This window comes from Molothrus aeneus, chromosome 8, assembly GCF_037042795.1.
Source record: "Molothrus aeneus isolate 106 chromosome 8, BPBGC_Maene_1.0, whole genome shotgun sequence".
NCBI lineage: Eukaryota > Metazoa > Chordata > Aves > Passeriformes > Icteridae > Molothrus > Molothrus aeneus.
Window position 1 is genome coordinate 35,817,507 of NC_089653.1, and position 20,237 is coordinate 35,837,743.

At 52.1% G+C, this 20,237-nt stretch overlaps 1 protein-coding gene across 2 annotated transcripts in view; it reads left to right on the forward strand.

Annotated features, from left to right (window-relative positions):
• Nucleotides 1-3,385: 3,385 nt before the first annotated feature.
• The window catches only part of INPP5A (inositol polyphosphate-5-phosphatase A), a 189,739-nt gene continuing 172,887 nt past the window's right edge, over nt 3,386-20,237 (forward strand). For both annotated transcript variants that reach the window (XM_066554797.1, XM_066554798.1), the window contains exon 1: nt 3,386-3,495. In XM_066554797.1, coding sequence (XP_066410894.1) covers nt 3,421-3,495 — 75 coding nt within the window. In that variant the 5' untranslated portion in view covers nt 3,386-3,420. The remainder of the gene's footprint in view (nt 3,496-20,237) is intronic.

Below are 20,237 nucleotides of genomic sequence, written 5' to 3' on the forward strand. Positions count from 1 at the left end.
ATTTATGTGTTTTAAAGCAGTGTTTTCAGTGCATAGCATGGACTGGTGCTCGTTGGGGTAAGGGACATTCACTCCAGGAAATACAAAGAATCTTCTCATTTGTGTCACAGACCTGATCAAATGCAGCATTTTAAAAAAGAGCTTTAAATAAAAGAAATTGCATTTGTAATGCTTATAGAGAACAGTCCATGTCTGTCAGAAGTTACATTTCCTTGTTGCCTCCCTCATGGCTTGGAGTGTGAGCAGGTCTCTGCCATCCTCCAGAGACAAAACAGGCACACGTGTGTGCTGGGCTGTGAACAGCTCCACTGTGCATCACCTGAATTTCCATGTTAAACTCATCAGTTGCAGCTGCCCAGAATCACAGCAAGAGGCTCTTAATACAAATGGCACTGCAGCTGTGGGACACTGAGATGGGAGTTTCACCCTGAGGGAAAATCGCGACAATTCATAGGACCAATCATTAGTGATGGTTAAAGATATTTAGGCTCCATATCTAAGCCAAACCTGCAGAACATTTCCCCCTCATTCTTGCAAAGCTCCTTAGTAAAAACCAACCTGATTCTTGAGCTCTCTTGTTGCATCTTAGCATTCAAGGCAGGCACCAAGACTGGAAACACTCAGACTACACTGTCTGGGTTTTAAGTACTGGGAAACGAGGGACAGGGAACTTGAGGCAGCCTTAGCTAGCAGTGGTGCTTTCCCTACAGCTCCCACTGGCCTTCCAGCTCTGGGTGGGGAGGAAGGGAAATATCTGACCTGCATCTGACCCTTGAGCCCGTGGGACTCAGTTCAGGGTCAGAGCTGGGAATGCTGGAGCTGGTGCAGCCACAGCCCCTGCTCACTGAACAGATGCAAAGTGGCATTTTCATCCTACTCCCATTTCCCCACCATTATACTGTGCCATCCCCTCTGAGAGTTATCCTGTGCAGCAGATGAAAGAAAGCATCAACTCTGCAGCACCCACTGAGGTTTAACATTCACGTCAGGACACAGAACTCAGCCCCCACCTTTCATGAGTGCTTTACTCACTGCTCATTTCCCCATTGCCACGGGCAAACTTTCATGTTCAAGCAGATTTTCCCAGTTATTTTGTTCCCACATAGCGCAGGTATGGATCTTGTTCATCCAAATTTAACAAGCACCAAAGTATCAGCCCTGCACAATTTGCCTTGCAAACCAGCTCACGTTCCTCTAGCCCTCCCCTGCATCTTCCATCATGTTTGTACTGGCGCCTGTAGCAGCCCAGGCTGCACCTCTGGGACAGAACATGTGGGATGTTCTGTCTGCCCTGTGCTTCCCCACAGCTGCTGCTCTCAGGTACCACTGCACCTCACTCACTTTAGCGCTCCTTGACTTTGGAAACAGCTTCCATGATAATCCCTGACTGGCCAAAGCAGGCTCTTGCAAACTCATCTGAACATGCTTTGTGTGTGCTGTGATTCTTCATGTTCCTGTTTCTAAGCTTTTACGCACTCCTCTCTGTGCAGAAGGTGTGGGGCTCACAGCCTTCAGCCCGGGCAGGTCGGACACTGCTCTGCTGTGTGCAGCTGTGATGCTCTCACACTGCACAGCTTCCTCTGCCACAGCAATTGGCAAAGTCCCTGCACATCGCAGCGGCGATTCCTCCCTGGGCTCTTCTCATTCTAGTTTCCTGTTCTTGAGCACTGCCAAACTTTTCACCTGGATGCCATAGGGCTTGGGATGCCTCTCCAGCTGGTGTAACCTGACACGGCTCCCTTCAGCATACCCTGGCTTTGATGTAATCGCTGTTGGCCGAACGCTGTAAGACTGTGCCAAAAACACAACAGCAGCAAAAGTTCCTTCCCCGATTTATTTTCTTTTTCCCTGTCTGTGGATATATCAAAGTACACCACGGTGGTGTATTGGATCAGCTCACTTTCGATAGCTGATAGCTGCATCCGTGTAAGATCACTGCATCTACAGTGCAACTTTATGCAGCTGTCTCAGGAGCTGCGCGAAACCCTAGAGAAGACTTTCCAGAGAAGTCCAGCACTGTTCTCTGTTTCTGCATTGCATCTATCTGCGTGCCATAGATCACTGGAGGTCAGCAAGTATCCCATGGATAAAGCAGAATTTCAATATGCTTTTCATTTAATTATATATTTAATTTGCATCTTCTGACAAGGAAGGCCGGTGCTCCGGATCTGGCAGGGCGTTTGCCATTCCAGCCGCATCCCTGCCGGGTAGTTTGCCACAGAGGAGACTGGGGAGGATTGTCCCCTCAGCCCAGCGTCACTCGCGCCCTGCCCAGGCTCCCCAGCTCGGGCGCGGGGCTTCCGCGCCTCGTGTCCCTGTCCCCGAGCAGCGAGACACGGACCGCCACCGGGGATGTTTCACGCACAGCAGCAGTGACTGATCTGTCATTTCTCGGGTTTCTTTGGCGAAGTTACCGGGCAGGTTTGTTCCGCAGCGGGAGTTGCCGTGAGCTGCGGAAGACTTTGGGGCAGCCGCGGGCTCTGCACGGACCGCAGCCCTCGGCGGGGTGCTCGCTCCCGGGCCGAGCGCGGGATGCTCCTCCAGCATCACCAACCAGGTCGCCGTCCCCTCGCGACAGAGCCCTGTCGCGACATGCGCCGGGCCCCTCCGGTACCGGTACCGCTTCCCGCGAGCCGCGCTCGGGCGGTGGCACCGCCGGGGCCAACGGCGGCTCATCTCATTCCGTCCCCGGGGACAGACCCCGGTCGCCGAAGGGGCCGCCGGGCCCGGGGAGCCGCTCCCCGCTGGAGGCAGCGCCCGCCCCGCCTCGTTCCGAGCCCCGGTACCGGGCGGGCAGCGCCGCTGCGCGCAGGTGGGGCAGCCCCGGTCCCGCCCGGTCCCCGGGGAGCGGTCCCCGGGGAGCGGCCCCCGCCGAGCGGTCCCCGCCGCGTCCCCCGGGCCGCGCTCCGCGCCGCGGGGACCGCCGGGCCGCGGGACGGCGCCGCCGGGCGTGCGCGCGCCCGCCGCGGGTGGCGTTGCCCTTTTAAGAGCGGCGCGAGGCGGCGGTGACGTCGCGCGCGCAGAGCGCTAGCCCGGCGCGCCCGCCCGCCCGCACAGCCGGGAGCGGCGGCGGCACCGCGGAGCGCCCGGACCCGCCCCGGCACCGGCCCCGCCGAGCCCTGCACGGCCCGCACCGCACCGCACCGCCCCGCCGGCACCGCCGCCCTGCCATGCGCCGCGGCCCGGCGCCAGCCTCCGCCGGCGGGAGCCGTCCCGGCAGCAGCAACAGCAGCAGCAGCGCGGCGGCGGGCGAGCGCTGAGCCGCGGCCCCGCAGGGCGCGGATGTTCGCGGGCTGCCCGCGCCGGGAGCTCTCGCTGCGCTGACGGGGCGGGCCCGGCGCCCCGCTCGCCGCAGCGCCCCGCGCCCGCCCCCGGGCTCCCCGCAGCGCCGCCGCTCCCGGCCGCGCTTCCGCCCGCGCCATGGCGGGGAAGGCGGCCGCGGCCGGCGCCGGGGTGCTCCTGGTCACCGCCAACGTCGGGTCCCTCTTCGACGACGTAAGTACCGCGGGCACCGGGGCGAGCGGGGGTCCGCGGGCCGCCGGTCGCAGCGCCGCCCGCTCCCCGCGCTGCCGCTGCCGCCCCGACCGCGGGTGCCGGTGGCGCTGGGGGCCCGGCGGCCGTCCGGCCGAGCCCCGGCGCCTCCCGGGGGTGGGACGGCTCTGCCGGAGCGCGGGGCGGCGGCACGGCCGCGGGAGCGCCGGGGGAAGGAGGCGCCGCTGCCGCGTCCCGGTCCCCGGGGTGGTCGCCGGGCGGCACCGTCCGCAGCGCCCGGGGCCCCTCCGCGGCGCCTTGCCCGCCTCCAGGCGCTCTTCTCCTGCCGCCGGGCACAGCGGGGCACCAAAATGCAGCGTAATTTCTGCTCGGCGTAGTGACAGGGCAGAGCTCCGGAACGCTTCTCGTCCCTGCAGATGAGGCGAGAGCCGCAGCTGGCACGGGCCAGCAGGGCGAGGAACGCTCGGTTCCGCTCGGCTCGGTGCGTGAGTGAAGGCAGATGCTGATCACCATCGCTAGGCTCCCCACCCCGGACGCTGCCCCGAGAGCCGCTGGAGCCGCTGGCAAAGCCCCCCGGTGCCCGAGCAGTGCGGACGCGTCCCACTGTGCGAGAGGAGCATTTCCAGGACTTTGCTCGTTATAAAGTAGTGCACCTCTGGCAGAGAATTGGGTCCAGGCTTGTGCTGTGTGTTGTTCTTGCTGTGTGTTAGGAGGGGCTTTACTCTAAGCCTGATGCACAGAGCCCCGAGGTGCACTAACCCAGGGAGTTTTTTTGTCTGGTCTTCAAAGTCCACTTAGCTTTTTCGTCACTTTAAAGCCTTTTCTGGCGTTCAGACTTTGATTGTAACTGCTGTAGTCAAAGGATGCAGTTCACCTTCTCTTCAACTTAAATGGACTTTTACTGTTATCACCACAGTTAATTTTACACTTGGGCGTGCCGCTTGGTATTAAAATAACGTTGTGAAATGTTCGTGTCACGGGGATTGCCGTGGCTGTGGCCTTGGGCATACCCAGCCTCTGTGTGTGAGTGATGCTGGAGTGTTCAGCAGGTGGTTCCTGCCTTTTTCCTCCTCCGTGGCTGGAGCCGAGGGGTGACACCTCTGTGCACTATCCATGAGCCCTGTGACTCGCTGTGCTCCTCCTGTGCCTTGGCAGGGGCAGTGTCCCCGCAGGCTCCCCGGCCCTTCCTGCCTGTTCCTGGTGGGTGTTGGGGCTCCTGGAGCGCGCTGGCTGAGCGGCGTTCGCTGCTCCAGAGGGAACGCGCTTCAGCTCTAGCCAGCTGCTGCCTTGCCATCAGAAACTGAGCTTTCTGCAGCAGCGAAACCGGGCTTGTTTGGATCAGTTCCACTGCAGGGTGGGACATGGAAAGATGCTCTGAACGTCTGTGGTTGTGGTCCTGGTGTGTGGCTGTTGGAGTTAGGACTGGGGGCTGCCTGGCCGGGCTTCTGCAGTTACATTAGTGCAGGTTGGGTGCGGAGAAGGTGACATGAGCTGGGTTTGGGGACTTGGCTCTCGAGCTGTGTGTGGGAGCTGTCAGTGGCTGCTTCTGCTTGCTGGGCCCTTCCCGTGCAGTCGAGGAATATGTTTCTCTGCTGTGACCTGGAATGGTTTCAGTCCTGAACAAGGACTTGCTTTGATGAACTGGGCCAGAGCTGGGCTGGAAAACCACTTCCCATTCCTTTAACTCATGTTTTCTATTTCTGATTTCAGTGGGTGATATGTATTTTAGTTTAACGCTGCACTCTTAGTGAGATGTAGCCTGAGCTCCAGGCTGTGTAACAGCGTGTGCTGTCACAGGGCAGTGCAGGGGTGCTGGCAGATGGGGTGGCCAGGCCAGGCACCCTCACTCACACACTGCTGCTGGCCCTGTGCTGGGCTCCTGTCTGCAGTGGCCATTCCCCCCTCTGGGGGAGCCATTCCCCCCTCTGGGGGAGCCATTCCCCCCTCTGGGGGAGCGTTCCCTGTGGGGAGCGTTCCCTGTGGGGAGCCATTCCCCCCTCTGGGGGAGCCATTCCCCCCTGTGGGGAGCCATTCCCCCCCTCTGGGGGAGCCATTCCCCCCTGTGGGGAGCCATTCCCCCCCTCTGGGGAGCCATTCCCCCCCTCTGGGGGAGCCATTCCCCCCCTCTGGGGGAGCCATTCCCCCCCTCTGGGGGAGCCATTCCCCCCCTCTGGGGGAGCCATTCCCCCCCTCTGGGGAGCCATTCCCCCCCTCTGGGGGAGCCATTCCCCCCCTCTGGGGAGCCATTCCCCCCCTCTGGGGGAGCCATTCCCCCCCTCTGGGGAGCCATTCCCCGCTGTGGGGAGCCATTCCCCGCTGTGGGGAGCCATTCCCCCCCTCTGGGGGAGCCATTCCCCGCTGTGGGGAGCCATTCCCCGCTGTGGGGAGCCATTCCCCCCTCTGGGGGAGCCATTCCCCCCTGTGGGGAGCGTTCCCTGTGGGGAGCCATTCCCCCCTGTGGGGAGCTTTCCCTGTGGGGAGCGTTCCCTCTGCAGCTCCGGGGCAGGTGCCCGTGTGCGAGGCTGCGGGGGCAGGCTGGGTCTGGGCAGGGGGCTCTGGTGCTGGGGGGCTCCAGCCCCGTCCCACCCAGCAAACCCCTGATGGCTCTGGGCTGCCCTGTGTCCCTCTGTTCCTGAGCAGGGCTGTGTGGCAGCAGCACAGTTTGCGCTTCAGGTGTGTTTTGTGTGAGCGCTGTTTGCTTGTGTGTGCAAATGCTCTTGAGACCAGCATTTCATAGCTCAAAATACCTTTGGTAGGCAGGTTGGCCTGGGTGGACAGTCTTTCCTAGATCAGGAAAAGCCGACCTGCCTGTACTTTTGCAAAGAGGGGAAAGTTGCTTTTTTTGCTCTCCAGTTGCCAGAAGCGAGTCAGGATAACATATGAGTTTGCTCCTGCCAGCCATCCCCATCCACTAATTACCTGTTGCAGTGGTGACCTGGGAGCTCATGAATAAATATGTGAAAGTGAAGAGGGACTGAGCTGGGTTCATTTCATTCCTCTAGTAGCTTTGCTGCTTCATTAAAAATATTAGTGGAATATTAGATTTTCAAATATTCTTCCAAGTTACATGAACATGTGCATTTCATGAATATGAATGTGTATGATTTTTGGTACCTTTGTGTTTAGTTAAGCATTTAATGCTTTTCTTGCTGTAGAATAATTTCCTGGTTTTATGACAGTATACACAGTAACAAAAGATGGAGTTCACCCTACCCAGGAGTCACTCTTTCTCTTTTCCCCCTCCTCAGATGCCCCTGCCTATGGCAGGGGAATGCAATTAGATGATCTTTAAAAGTCCCTTCCAACTCAAACCTGTTATCTATCCTCTCCCTCCCTGATTTCTTGCTTCCTTTGCTTCCTCTGTCTGCATTGACAAAATTTCACATGTGAGCCTTGCAGTGAGCCGAGTGCTGTGGCGGGCACAGAATCCATTTGCCTGGCACTGCACTGCTTTTGCTGTACAGGGGTTTGTGTCCTGTGGTTTTTTCCAATCTGGTATATCCCCTTCGCTCTGTTCAGGTGCTTCTAAACAGCTCAGTGCCGCTTTTGCTGCGGCAGACCCTGGAGAGGGCTGTGGGCAGCAGGTGAGTGGAGGAATTGCCCTCAGCACAGGAGCTGTGGCTGCTTCTGCTGCAGGGGCAGCTGGCACCTCTGCAGCTGTGCTGTTGTGGCTGCCCCAGGAGTTTGGTTGCTGTGTGCTCTGTGTTTATCTGGTGCAGGCACAAACACTGGGAAACCACCTTGGTGCTCACACCTGAGAATCATCTCTTGCTCCGGGTCAGTCTCAGGTGACTTTGACCATCTGGGTTGGTTTTCCAACACAGATTGTGTCTCCGCACAATTAGACAGACATTAAGTGTCTCCATGCAGGTCTTTAGGGAAAGGATTTCCAAGATGCCCGGCAGACTTAGCTGTACAGGTTCTGACATTTCTCCCCAGGATGGAAAATAGTTCATTTGTTCCAGTTGTCTTTGAAATTGCTGTGCATGAGCCTAAATCAGGTTGGAGCTTGCAAAACCCTTCCATCTTCATGCACTGGATGTATGTAATCCTTAAATCCTCAGGACAGGTTTAGTCAGAATAGATGTGCAATGATGACAAGGTAGGTAAAAATTAACCAGGACATGTTATTTTATTAGCTTAAAAGAGAAGGAGGGGAGAAGTGTGCCAGGGAATTGCTGTATGGTGCTGATACCCAGAATTCTGAATGACTGACAGCATCACTGCCCTACCTGAGCCCCTGTTTTCTTTGTCTCTGTGGAACACTGGCCTTCATGTGACAGTGCCATGGTAGGGCAGTGAGCTCTGACATTCCAAGGTGGCCTTCACCTATCCACATTTGGGTGAATGTGTCCCTTTTTCTTAAAGTACACAAAGAGGGCAGGGATGGAACTTCCTGCTTCAAGCCCTGTTAGTAGTATTATTATAAATAAACTTATTCTTTAATTCTGAGTATGAACTTGAAGTATTCTTTACTTCTGTTAGAAGATGAAGTCAATCAATTGAATTTGAAGTAGAAATAGTTCCCATGATAATTTTTTAAAACAGCCTGGCCCTTCTGATGGGTGGTGATCACAGTGTAGTCTCTCTTTATCATGTCTGATTCTAATTTTCTGATTCTGAAGCAGTGGGTGTAGGTTTGTTTTGGTATTGGACATCTGTGTATTTAGCTGGTATTAGCTGAAAACTATAAAAGGTTTTTTGGCTTTCATTTTGGTTTTCTTTTTCGATTTCTTTCTCCCATGAATAATTATTTCAATTTTGTGGAATGTTTCAAATGTGGTAGGATGGGAAATGTATTCGTTTGGTTTTGATTTCTAAATAAGCATTAAGAGCAGCATGTTGCAATTCAAGGCACCCTCTCTTCAAACCACCGCTGTGAAGTTGAGTGAAAGGTGGAGTTTGATTCATTGTGACTTTTTAGAAGAAGCTTGTTATTCCCCCGCTGACCCTGAGGGTGAGGTCGGGCAGCGTTGGTGTGGGCTGCGGTGGAAGATCCGCCGAAGCCAGCAGGTGAGGGTGATGTTTCTCTGGGATGCCCAGTGTGGGAGCGTTCCCGCAGGTGAGCCGGGCTGGCAGGGAGGGACTGGGGAGCCCGGGCTGCTGCCCTGGCCAGGCGAGGGCAAGAGGAGCGGGAGAGGCTGCCGGGGAGGGGGCCTGGCCCTGCATGGGTCCATGCTCCTCGCTGTGCTGCCCCATCGGGGGAGCTGGGGCTGTGCCCGGGTGGCTCTGGGGGGCTGCAGCCTGGCTCTGAGCGCTCTGGCTGGCTCACAAGGGCCCCAGACCGGGGGGTTCTTGTCTTGCTCTCTTTGATGCTGCAAGATTGGGTGCTCACAGCTCAGACTTGCGTTTGAGGGCCATGTACTTTTTGAGCAATAACACATAAGGCCAACAGAAAAGTATTGTTCAGTGTTCTCTGCGATGGGAACTGTAGAAATAAGTAATCTCCAGCTTCCCTTTCTCTGACTCTACACTCTGCTTTCTAGTTTCTGATTGTTTTGGTGTCTGCTTTCTGGGTTTTTTTTGTTGTGGGAGTGGCCCTGTTAATTTCTTAAATATTGTTGCTGCTTTCTGTTTGTTTGGTTTTCTGTGGCAGACTCTCAAGTGTTTTTCTTTCAGTTTCTGCCATACTCATGTTTATGTTGTATTTTAGGAGGCTATCTTGTTTCACTCTATTCTGAACTCCCCGTGCAGGAGGTGGAACTTTGAGGTAGACCTGGCTGCGGAACAGCCCTGGCTTTGGGTGCCCTTTAGGTGCTGTAGAACGGGATTTTGGTTTGGAAATCCTTCTCTGCTGCTCGTGTTGTGCGCTGGGGCTGAGCTGAGGTGTGTGTGGGCTGTAGGGTGCAGCAGCAGCAGTGCCCAGCTGCTGGGCTGTGCTGCACGGGTGCTGTTTCCAGTGTCGGGGCACACGGAGCAGTGCTGGCCCCTGGAGCAGCGGTGGGCTGCCCGGGGGTGGTGGTGTTAGGAACCCCTCCTTTGTGGGTCTTTGGAGGGTGGTGCCCTTGCAGCTGTGCGGGGTCACTGTCAGTGCCCCCCTGCCTGCTCAGAGAGGAGCTGAATGCTTGTCCTGATTTCAGCTCCCAGGGAAGCCAGCCCTTGGCATGCCGAGGACTGCTGTCCGTGTGCTGGGGTCACTGGTCGCCTCTCAGAGCATCCCCAGCTCATGCCCTGCTCCAGGGCGCGTGTCCTGCTCTCCAGCAGCCCCTGGGTGTACTCAGAGTGACAGCTGAGCATGAGCTGCACAGAAAAGTCCTCTGTTTAGTAGAAATGAGGAGCAAGACCCAAAGCAGACGTGCAAGAAAGCAGTGACACGTTATCGTGCATCCACAAACTTGTAAAATTTAAAGCTCTAACTTGCTGAAGATAACTGGAGCAGTAACAGTACAGGCAGCACAGAGGGTGGAGATTTCTTCCAAGGTGGAGTTTTTCTTTAGCAAAAATCCAGCACTTTTTTCTTTTTAGCAGATAGTTTTACAATTTTCTGAGCAAAAGAGTTTCCATTCACAGCTGGTACAGTGTCTAGCCTTCCTTAAGAAAGATGCTCAGAGGTTTATCTTCTAGACTATCTTTTTTTTTCCCTTTTGATTAAGTGTTATCACTGACAACAAGAGCACATGGAACACCAGGAGGTAATAGTAGGAAAGCACATTATAATTACAGCTTTCTTTCAATGTGGTTTTATAGCAGTAGAGTTGGCGTTTTGCAGCTTGTCAGCCTTCCACAAATCATCAGTGTATCAGTGTGAGGTTTTAAAAGGACTTGGTTCCTATTTTATTTCATATTTGAAAATGAAATTATGCAATGTGGGTAGGATACCATAGGAAGAAAGCTTTTTCACACAGGTCTCATAGTTTTTTAGCTTGGACAAGCACTAGGGCATATTTTAAGGGTTTTGTTCCTCTTTCAAAGTTTTCATCATCAATTTTTCTACCACAAAATTTGACTTCAAAGACACAGAATATGAGTCAAGCCCTCAGATTTTATGATTTACATAAGAAGCTGATCTGGTTTTTACTTACTATTTCTCTCTTTCCCCTTTTCTATTATTTATTTAGTCATACTGTTTATATATTCTACCCCCATGAATGTGTTTCCTCTTTTTACCTCAGATGCTTTCTTTCCCTTTCTGGTACCACGTGAACTCACCTCCTTCTGAAAGCTCTTCCCTTACTCCTCGTTTATGATTTCAAGGGAGTCACTTGAAGGAATGTTTCTGATTTGTAGTTTTGTGGGAAGGTGAGCGTGGCTGCCCTGAGCACACTCTCTCCTCTCTCCTCTCTCCTCTCTCCTCTCTCCTCTCTCCTCTCTCCTCTCTCCTCTCTCCTCTCTCCTCTCTCCTCTCTCCTCTCTCCTCTCTCCTCTCTCCTCTCTCCTCTCTCCTCTCTCCTCTCTCCTCTCTCCTCTCTCCTCTCTCCTCTCTCCTCTCTCCTCTCTCCTCTCTCCTCTCTCCTCTCTCCTCTCTCCTCTCTCCTCTCTCTTCTCTTCTCCACAGGGGATCCCACCAGGCTAAACCCAGTTTGCTCTCCACCATGGTCATGCCGTGCCCTGGCATCCCAGTGGGAAGAGGAAATCCAGTGGCCTTGGAAATCCTTCCTGCCTTGGAAGGCAAGGGAAATCCAGGAAATCCTTCCTGCCTTGGAAGGCAAACTGGATTTAAGTGTGGCTCTGGGAGGTGTCTCTTCCACCACCCTGCAGAAGATCAGCCACTTTGGCTGCCACTTTGCCTTGTCCTCTGCTCCTAAACTCTTACCTTAAAATGGGGAAAAAAAAAAAAAAAGGAAAAAGGCAGCCAGGTGTGACTGCAAGCCAGTTGTGTGCTTTTAGAATGTGGAAGCTCCCAAAATACATCTGTGTTAGTGCAGGTTAATACTTCATTTGATATTCTCTAACCATTTTCACTTTCTTTATGGAGAACAGGAGGTGGTCATGGGAAAACAGGGCCTTCTGACTTCAGTGGCTGCTTGAATGGCCTGTCAGAGTCCTTTAGCATCCTTTTGGCATCTTTATTACTGAAGTGGCATCTTCCCTTGCTGAAATTTCCATGGAAATATGCTATTTTTCATAACGTGGAGTAGGTCACATTAAGCACAATAATCATCATTCTGGAGAAGACTGAGTATTAGAAGTAAAATGTTACTTTGGCTTCTTTTCTTCCAATGGTGTGTAGTAGTTACTCAACATTCTTAGCACTACTATCAGTATTAGTACATACATTTAAAATGTAAATATTTTATTTAATCACTTTAATTTCTAATGCTTTTCCTGTTATTGGCAAAACTTGAAGTTAAAGCATGTATTGAAGCAAACAAAAGTGTTCATTGTTCTTATGATATTTGAAGTCAGATATAATTGATGGTTTTCATTAATGTCTTCAAGTTGTTAAGCACTCATCTTCATGAGTCAGTCAGCTGTTACAAACGATGTCCTTGAAAGCAGAAGATCGAAGCTAAGGAAAGCAATTAACCTGTGGCGTTGTCACAGGTGTTGTTCCCTGGTGGTGGCTTGGGGCGCGTTGCAGCAGCTCTTGGGGGTGTGAGTGTCACAGACACCTGGGTGTTCATTACCTGCAGCGCGGCTGAGCCCTCTGGGCTGTGCTTCACGCACCACGGCTCAGGGGTGTGGTTACAAGTGCCAGGGTGCGGCATGGAGAGCTTTCCTTTCGCTTGTGGTTGTGACTGGAAGGATTTTCCCTTCAGGTTTTGGGTTGTCTGCAGTAAAACAGCTTCTGATCTTTTCTTGTACTGTTTCCCAAGCTGGTGAAAAGCTCTCCCGCCTATATTTCTTGCCTGCTGTCCCTGCCTCTTTTATCTCTTCTTCTCTTCCCTGGTTTCACCTTGGTTTCCTTTCTAATACAGTTCACGTCCAGAAGTTTTAGCTGGGAGAGGCTTTAATGTCACACAGAATTGCAGCAGAGCCAGAAAGAAGGCGATGGGTGATTTGGGGTGCCTGCCCTGGGCAGAGCCGGCCAGGGGCTCTGCTCAGCCAGAGCTTTTGGATAATGTGTGGGTAAAGCAGAAGAAATCCTGATCTCTCACACACAAGCTTTTTTCTAAGGCAAACACGTGTTTTTGCCTCTGCCCGCTTCCTGCATCCATGCTGGAGGCTGCAGTCAGCTGGCCAGCTCTGGGCCACGTGTGCCCTGGGCTTGCCTGCTCCTTGCATGTCACTGACAGCTCCAGAACCACTGGACATGTGGCATTTGCTCATATCCTGCTTGTGCTCAGTCTTTGAAAGCCAGAAGGAAAAAGTGTTGATTTGGGCTGATTTGCATCTGGAAGCCATGCACTGTTCCTCTTAGACATGCCCAGGGACAGTCTGGAGTGGTGCTGGAATGAGGTGGTTTGGAGGTTTTCCCTTGCAACACAAAATGTCTCATTAAATTAGGCTCAAATTTGGAACCCATGGTGTTGGACTGCAGCACCCAAGGCTGCAGATCACAGCATGGGAGACCAGTAGCCACCACAGTTCAGACAGTGACTGTGTGCCTGTGTTGTGCAGCAGCTGCCCTGGACTGTCCGACCCTCAAAACAGCCTGGAGAAAGACATAGCTGCCTTCAGGGCAAAAGGGGTGTTTCAGGAGGAGTGTGGTTAATGGTGGGAATGCTGGGCTGGGCTCTGGAAATCTGGGCTCAGTTTGCATTCAGCCACGAGCATCCTCTGGGACCCAGAGCAGGTGGCAGCAGGTCCCCCGATGGAGGCGTTCCCAGTCCTGGGACAGGCTGCAGACACGGCGTCTTGGTTCTCCTGCCCAGGAGGGGAGGATTTTGGAAGGATGCTTTGGAGGTTCTGATGTTGAGCTAGAGCAGTGGAGGGCTGTGATGGCACTGAGCATGGCTCTGCAGCTGGAGCAGGTGTGCAAACAGGGAGCTGTCAGGGGAGCTGGAGTGTGTGGGCCATGGAGGAGAGCCACAGCAATGGCTTGTTCCTCCAGCTTCAGCTCAGGAAAGGCAGAGGCACACCTCATGTGGACTACAGCGCAGCCTGTGTGGGCATGCATCACCCTGGGTTGCTGGAGAAGCTCCTGGCCAAACAAAGGCTCAGATAATCTGAGCTGTGTGAGCCTTCTGCTTAACCAGAGGTTCTTGGATTGCACAAGCTGAAAGCAAAACCAGCTCTCTTTAGTTATGGGAGTAAGTACAAGCAGGGAGAGCTGCTCCGTGTGAGTCTGTGCTTTGGTGAGGCTGACAGACACTGTTTACAGGATGTGGAGAACGTCACCTTCTCTAGAACATTCACCCTTGGTGCGAGGCCTCGCTCCGGCACAGGAGCGGCCGATCGCAGGCTCTGGGTACCATGGGAACACGCAGGATCCCAAACCTGTTTGTTGTACTTTGCCTGAGGTGGAGCTGCCTCTACATGTTCACTCCTCACTTCCCATTTTCCACTGCATTCTTGAAAAGAATGTTTTTTTAGTTGCCTTGGAATGCTTGAGTGTGTTGGCAAGGCTCTGCATATTAATGGCTGGGCTCTTTGGAGCACCTCTGTGCGGGGCTGGTGGCACTGTGGGCACTGCAGCGGGTGAACAGTAGAGCCACACAGGCATTGGGAGCATGACCTAATTCTGAATTCTTTCATTAAAGCTTTCAAAGTGATGTGCTGGGAGCTTGTTTTGAAGCTTTTTGTTTTCCTGCTGTGGCAAACTCTCTAAATTTAGAGGCTTTACTAATCCTTTTGGAAAAGCAAAACTAGTTTTCCTGTAGGAACAGCTCAAAACTGTGTGCTGAACTCTGTGTGTCAAGTGAATATGAAATGGTACAAAAATCACTTGAAAATCTGTACTCATCAAGTACCATCAGCCAGCATTGGCTCTGTTTTAATTACTTCAGAATTTTTATTTAAGGACAGAATTTGTGCTTTTCTCAGACTCTCTGGGCAGAGAAGACCTTTCCGTGCACTCTTGGGCTGACAGCTGTCATTGGGTCTAGCACTGCAGCAGATTTGCACGAAGAAGGTTCCCTTTGACAAAAGCATTGGCTCTCTGTGAGAGACCTGGCCATTCAAAATGTTTTTAAAAACTGTCTGTTCAAAGTGAAAGTTTTGATCTACAATTCCTATTGTGCTTTTTATTGGAGGAAGAAATTGGAAAACTGTTTGGGTATTTATTATATTTATTTTTAACTTCAAATGCTGCCAGGCACATGAAGAAGTCAAGAACTGGGTGGGACTGTACAATAGGACCAACCCACACACTTCAGCGAACTGGATGTGACCCAAAAGTCTTCTGCTGAAACAAGTTTATTTTCATGAACTGGCAGTGTTGTTTTTCTGGGCTGGGAGGACAGGCTTGATCCTGGCTCCACTGCTCACCAGACTCTGAAGCCAGTTCTCATTTGTCTTGTGGGACAGCCTTTTAGCAAAAAGGAAAAAAAACCCTTTTCAGCTGTCCTTCCTAAATATTAAAGTATTTATTTATCACCATTGTGCACCTTTTACTTATCTTAGAAAAGAAAGATCTGTAGTTCCTTTCCCACTTTTTTGTAAATTATATGAATGTTGTGTGTATCTGCTTGTCCTTGTGGGCTGTTACTATCATTGTAGTGTCACTGAGGTATGTGAACAGAAAGTTGTTTCCCAGGGTGGAGGAAGACACAACTGTATCAGCCAGGTGAAGGGAGACATCCTTGATAAGTGGGTGAATTTCCGTGCAAGACTTGCTTGTGGCTCTTAAAAGTAATGAACTTCTGTGAACATTCAGTGTTGTATAATGAAAGTGCATATTAAACAGATAAGGGTAGGAACTGCTGCATTGGGAACAGTGCAGGAAAGGTCCATAAGGAAATGGCAGAGAGCTGTGGCACCTCCATCGCTGGAGGTACTTGGGAGCCATCTGGACAGGGCCCTGGGCCCCTGACTCTTGGGACACTGCTGGAGCAGGGAGCGCACCTCCAAAACTCCAGCACATTCTGCGGCTCTGTAGCCAGACATTTTACATTTTTTCCTTGGTTTTGTCTTTGTTGCTGATGCCATTGCCCATTGCCTTCCAGCATTTGCTAGGGGTGACAGCGTACTTCTCTGTCCAACATCTTGTGGCAAATCCTCATTCCCTTTTTATCTGCATTTCTGTTATGGATGTAGACCATTTCCAGATGCTTTGTGGAGTGACTGGTCCAGGAACTGGAACGTGTGCATGCTTTCCTAAAAATTGGAGGAAAACCATGCATGTCTGTCAGCTTATAAAGCCTCTACATATTGGGAAAGCTTCCTCATGCTCTCTTGGTGTGTGGGAACGGGAATCTCCAAGTCAGGCTTGGAGCTCTTGTTTTGTTTGTTTGCTTTTCTGTTGACATTTCAGTAGCAAAATAAATACGCTGTTCCCAGTTACTTCAGAAGTGGGAAAGAGCCGGCAGAAGGTTCCAAGTGCCTGGGACCATCAGGGCAGTGGATCCACAGGGTTTACTGGCAGCTAATGTGGTATTTACCCCAAAATGAAGCTGCAGCCAGCATGTGCTGAGAAGTGATTCAAAAGCAGAGAAACTGCTATGGTTGTATGTTTCTTTTTTACCTACTCCTGCGCTTGCAGCATTGCTGGTTTTTACTTGAAGTATGATTGGTCCAAACACACACAGAAACACACACAGAAATTCTAGGTTGGAAGAGACCTTTAAGATCATCGAGTCCAACCCATGTTCTAATACCTCAACTAGATCATGGCACCAAGTGCAAACAACTGTGCTGAGAGCCGGGAAAAGCCGTAATAGGACAGAAAGTAAAAAGAAAGCATTCCTTTCCATGGATTTACGTTTCTGTTCAATGCCCTTGTCACGTACAGCACAGAGACCTGCCGTTCACGTTGGAGTGACTCACCTGGCGCGGCCCGAGCTTCTGCCAGCCCTGGGACGCCGTCCGTGGCCTGGCGGCGCGGGGGCTCGGCAGGGCCGGGCTCGGCAGGGCCGGGCTCGCCCGCTGCGCTGCGGGGCCGGGCCGGAGCCGGCCCCGTGCCCGGAGCGCCAGGCCTGGCCCACGGCGTGCTGCCATTGCTGGCTCGGCGCTCCTGCCCGAGCCGGGACCGTCCCCTCTGCCCGGGGCCCGGGCTGTGCTCTCCCTGCCGGGCTGGCTCCCCCCGGCGCCGGCGAGCTCCGCTGGGCAGCGGGCGGCGCGGCCGGGGCTCCGCGGGCAGCGAGCGGGGCACAGCCCGAGGGGACGGCCCCGGCCGAACAGGGACGGCACACGGAGGTGGGGCAGGGTCACGGAAGCAGGCGGGGCTGGAGGCGGCTCTTGAGGCCGTGGTCATGGGTTATCGGCAGTGCTGTCTCTCCATCTCCGCGTCCCCTCTCCGCCAACGCAAAGCAGCTTTGCAGCTGTGTGAGCTCTTTATGGGAGGAGTCTCTGTCTCACCTGCTGCTCCAGGTGCTGGGCATGGGTTTATCCTGAAAGCCTGTGCAGGGTCGTGTCCTGGAAGCGGAGAGCCCCATCTGTGCCGCGCACCATAAACACACCGCTGGGTTTTGCATGGTTTGTGACTTAGGTTCGCCTCTGCAGTGGGATCCAGAAACGGGAACAAGGACTGGAGCAGGAGAGCATGGACAGGGCTCTTATCCAGAATCACAGCCATCTCCCTGGGATGTCGCACAAATACTGAAATATCAGTGTATATCCTGCATAAGAGACAGGTGTTTTAAAAAAGTTTTAAAAAACAGCAAACAAATAAAACCCAGCCAAGAAAAAACCCCAAGCACATCCCCAAACCCTCAGACAGTTAAAAGTGAATGTTATGTAGCCTCATACTCGGCAGGAAGGTTGTTACTGTTTTTTCTTTCAAGTACAAGAATAAGCCCATGAATCTTAGCTTCAGTGAAAATCTGGCTTTGCTGAGGAATCTGGAAATGCTTGGGTCATGTTACCGTGTCCCTTAGAGCTCCTCAGAGCTTTCCCGGGGGATTGGAGAGTGTGTTAGACAGCACTTTACTATCTTTGCATGAAATGTGCATCGCACTGTCCTAGAGGGACACACTTGCAGCTGCTCAGCTTTTCCAGACGGTTCAGTAGTATTTTAATTAATTGAAAAATATGAGGTGTTTTCCTGAGATCTTGGCAGAACTGAAATTCTTACTTTGACTTCACAGTGCTTCTTCCAAAACCTCTTAATTAAATCCATGAACCTAAAAGCTTTAAGAAAATTGAAGTTCTGATTAAATGGCCATATAAAAAAAGTTGGGAAACTTACAAAGTTGTTTGTTAAAGTAGAAATTTCCAGTGTTTCTGAAATGTGACATTGACAAAGACCACTTATTAGACTATGTCATGTGTTCTGTTTTTCATACTTTTTCTTGCTTAAAATGGGTATTTTTCCTTTAAGTACATGTTTTAAGGTAAAGAATAGGAGGTGTATGGTGTCAGTGCTTGTAGAGGAAAGGTGCCCACAGCCTTCCAAGGCTGTTTGCCTGATGTTTCAGGGCAGTGCATCCCTTTCTGTTGTGTGCCCAACCTGAGGTACATCACTGTAAGTATAATCCTATGTCCTATAAAATATCTGTGGGATTGTGCAAGTGTTTCTTCTGGAGAGCATAAGCAAATCATAATGTGAAAATACAGTCGGTGAATCTGCCAAAACCCCGTCTGGAATTGGGGGATTTACTTAATTTGACTGTTCTGTGTGTCTCTAAGCACTAGCTGTGACTTGCCATGGGAGACAAATGGGTGCTTTTTCAAAATAATTTAAGTAACCTTGAATTCAAATGGTATTCTTCAATGCATTTTGGAAATAGATGTTAGATCTTTGAGAAGAGAGAGTACAAGCTGCATTCTTCCCAAAGCACTAGTTCAGTGTCTCAGGGAGATGCAGGTTTGAGTGTTGTGTGTGCAGTTCTGTGTCTCAGGGAGATGCAGGTTTGAGTGTTGTGTGTGCAGTTCTCTGTGTGTCAGGGAGATGCTGTTTGAGTTCTGTGTGTGCAGTTCTGTGTGTCAGGGCAGATGCAGGTTTGAGTGTTGTGTGTGCAGTTCTCTGTGTGTCAGGGAGATGCAGGTTTGAGTGTTGTGTGTGCAGTTCTCTGTGTGTCAGGGAGATGCTGTTTGAGTGTTGTGTGTGCAGTTCTCTGTGTGTCAGGGCAGATGCAGGTTTGAGTGTTGTGTGTGCAGTTCTGTGTGTCAGGGCAGATGCAGGTTTGAGTGTTGTGTGTGCAGTTCTGTGTGTCAGGGAGATGCTGTTTGAGTGTTGTGTGTGCAGTTCTGTGTGTCAGGGAGATGCTGTTTGAGTGTTGTGTTGGCAGTTCTGTGTGTCAGGGCAGATGCAGGTTTGAGTGTTGTGTGTGCAGTTCTGTGTGTCAGGGAGATGCTGTTTGAGTGTTGTGTGTGCAGTTCTGTGTGTCAGGGAGATGCTGTTTGAGTGTTGTGTGTGCAGTTCTCTGTGTCTCAGGGAGATGCTGTTTGAGTGTTGTGTTGGCAGTTCTGTGTGTCAGGGCAGATGCAGGTTTGAGTGTTGTGTGTGCAGTTCTGTGTGTCTCAGGGAGATGCAGGTTTGAGTGTTGTGTGTGCAGTTCTGTGTGTCTCAGGGAGATGCAGGTTTGAGTGTTGTGTGTGCAGTTCTGTGTGTCTCAGGGAGATGCAGGTTTGAGTGTTGTGTTGGCAGTTCTGTGTGTCAGGGAGATGCAGGTTTGAGTGTTGTGTGTGCAGTTCTGTGTGTCAGGGCAGATGCAGGTTTGAGTTCTGTGTGTGCAGTTCTGTGTGTCAGGGCAGATGCAGGTTTGAGTGTTGTGTGTGCAGTTCTCTGTGTGTCAGGGAGATGCAGGTTTGAGTGTTGTGTGTGCAGTTCTGTGTGTCAGGGAGATGCAGGTTTGAGTTCTGTGTGTGCAGTTCTGTGTGTCAGGGAGATGCAGGTTTGAGTGTTGTGTGTGCAGTTCTCTGTGTCTCAGGGAGATGCAGGTTTGAGTTCTGTCTGTGCAGTTCTGTGTGTCAGGGCAGATGCAGGTTTGAGTGTTGTGTGTGCAGTTCTGTGTGTCAGGGAGATGCAGGTTTGAGTGTTGTGTGTGCAGTTCTGTGTGTCTCAGGGAGATGCAGGTTTGAGTGTTGTGTGTGCAGTTCTCTGTGTGTCAGGGAGATGCAGTTTTGAGTTCTGTGTGTGCAGTTCTCTGTGTGTCAGGGCAGATGCAGGTTTGAGTGTTGTGTGTGCAGTTCTGTGTGTCAGGGAGATGCAGGTTTGAGTTCTGTGTGTGCAGTTCTCTGTGTCTCAGGGAGATGCAGGTTTGAGTTCTGTGTGTGCAGTTCTGTGTGTCAGGGCAGATGCAGGTTTGAGTGTTGTGTGTGCAGTTCTCTGTGTCTCAGGGAGATGCAGGTTTGAGTTCTGTGTGTGCAGTTCTCTGTGTGTCAGGGAGATGCTGTTTGAGTGTTGTGTGTGCAGTTCTGTGTCTCAGGGAGATGCAGGTTTGAGTGTTGTGTGTGCAGTTCTGTGTGTCAGGGCAGATGCAGGTTTGAGTTCTGTGTGTGCAGTTCTGTGTGTCAGGGCAGATGCAGGTTTGAGTGTTGTGTGTGCAGTTCTCTGTGTGTCAGGGCAGATGCAGGTTTGAGTGTTGTGTTGGCAGTTCTGTGTGTCAGGGAGATGCTGTTTGAGTGTTGTGTGTGCAGTTCTGTGTGTCAGGGCAGATGCAGGTTTGAGTTCTGTGTGTGCAGTTCTGTGTGTCAGGGAGATGCTGTTTGAGTGTTGTGTGTGCAGTTCTGTGTGTCAGGGAGATGCAGGTTTGAGTGTTGTGTTTGCAGTTCTGTGTGTCAGGGAGATGCAGGTTTGAGTGTTGTGTGTGCAGTTCTGTGTG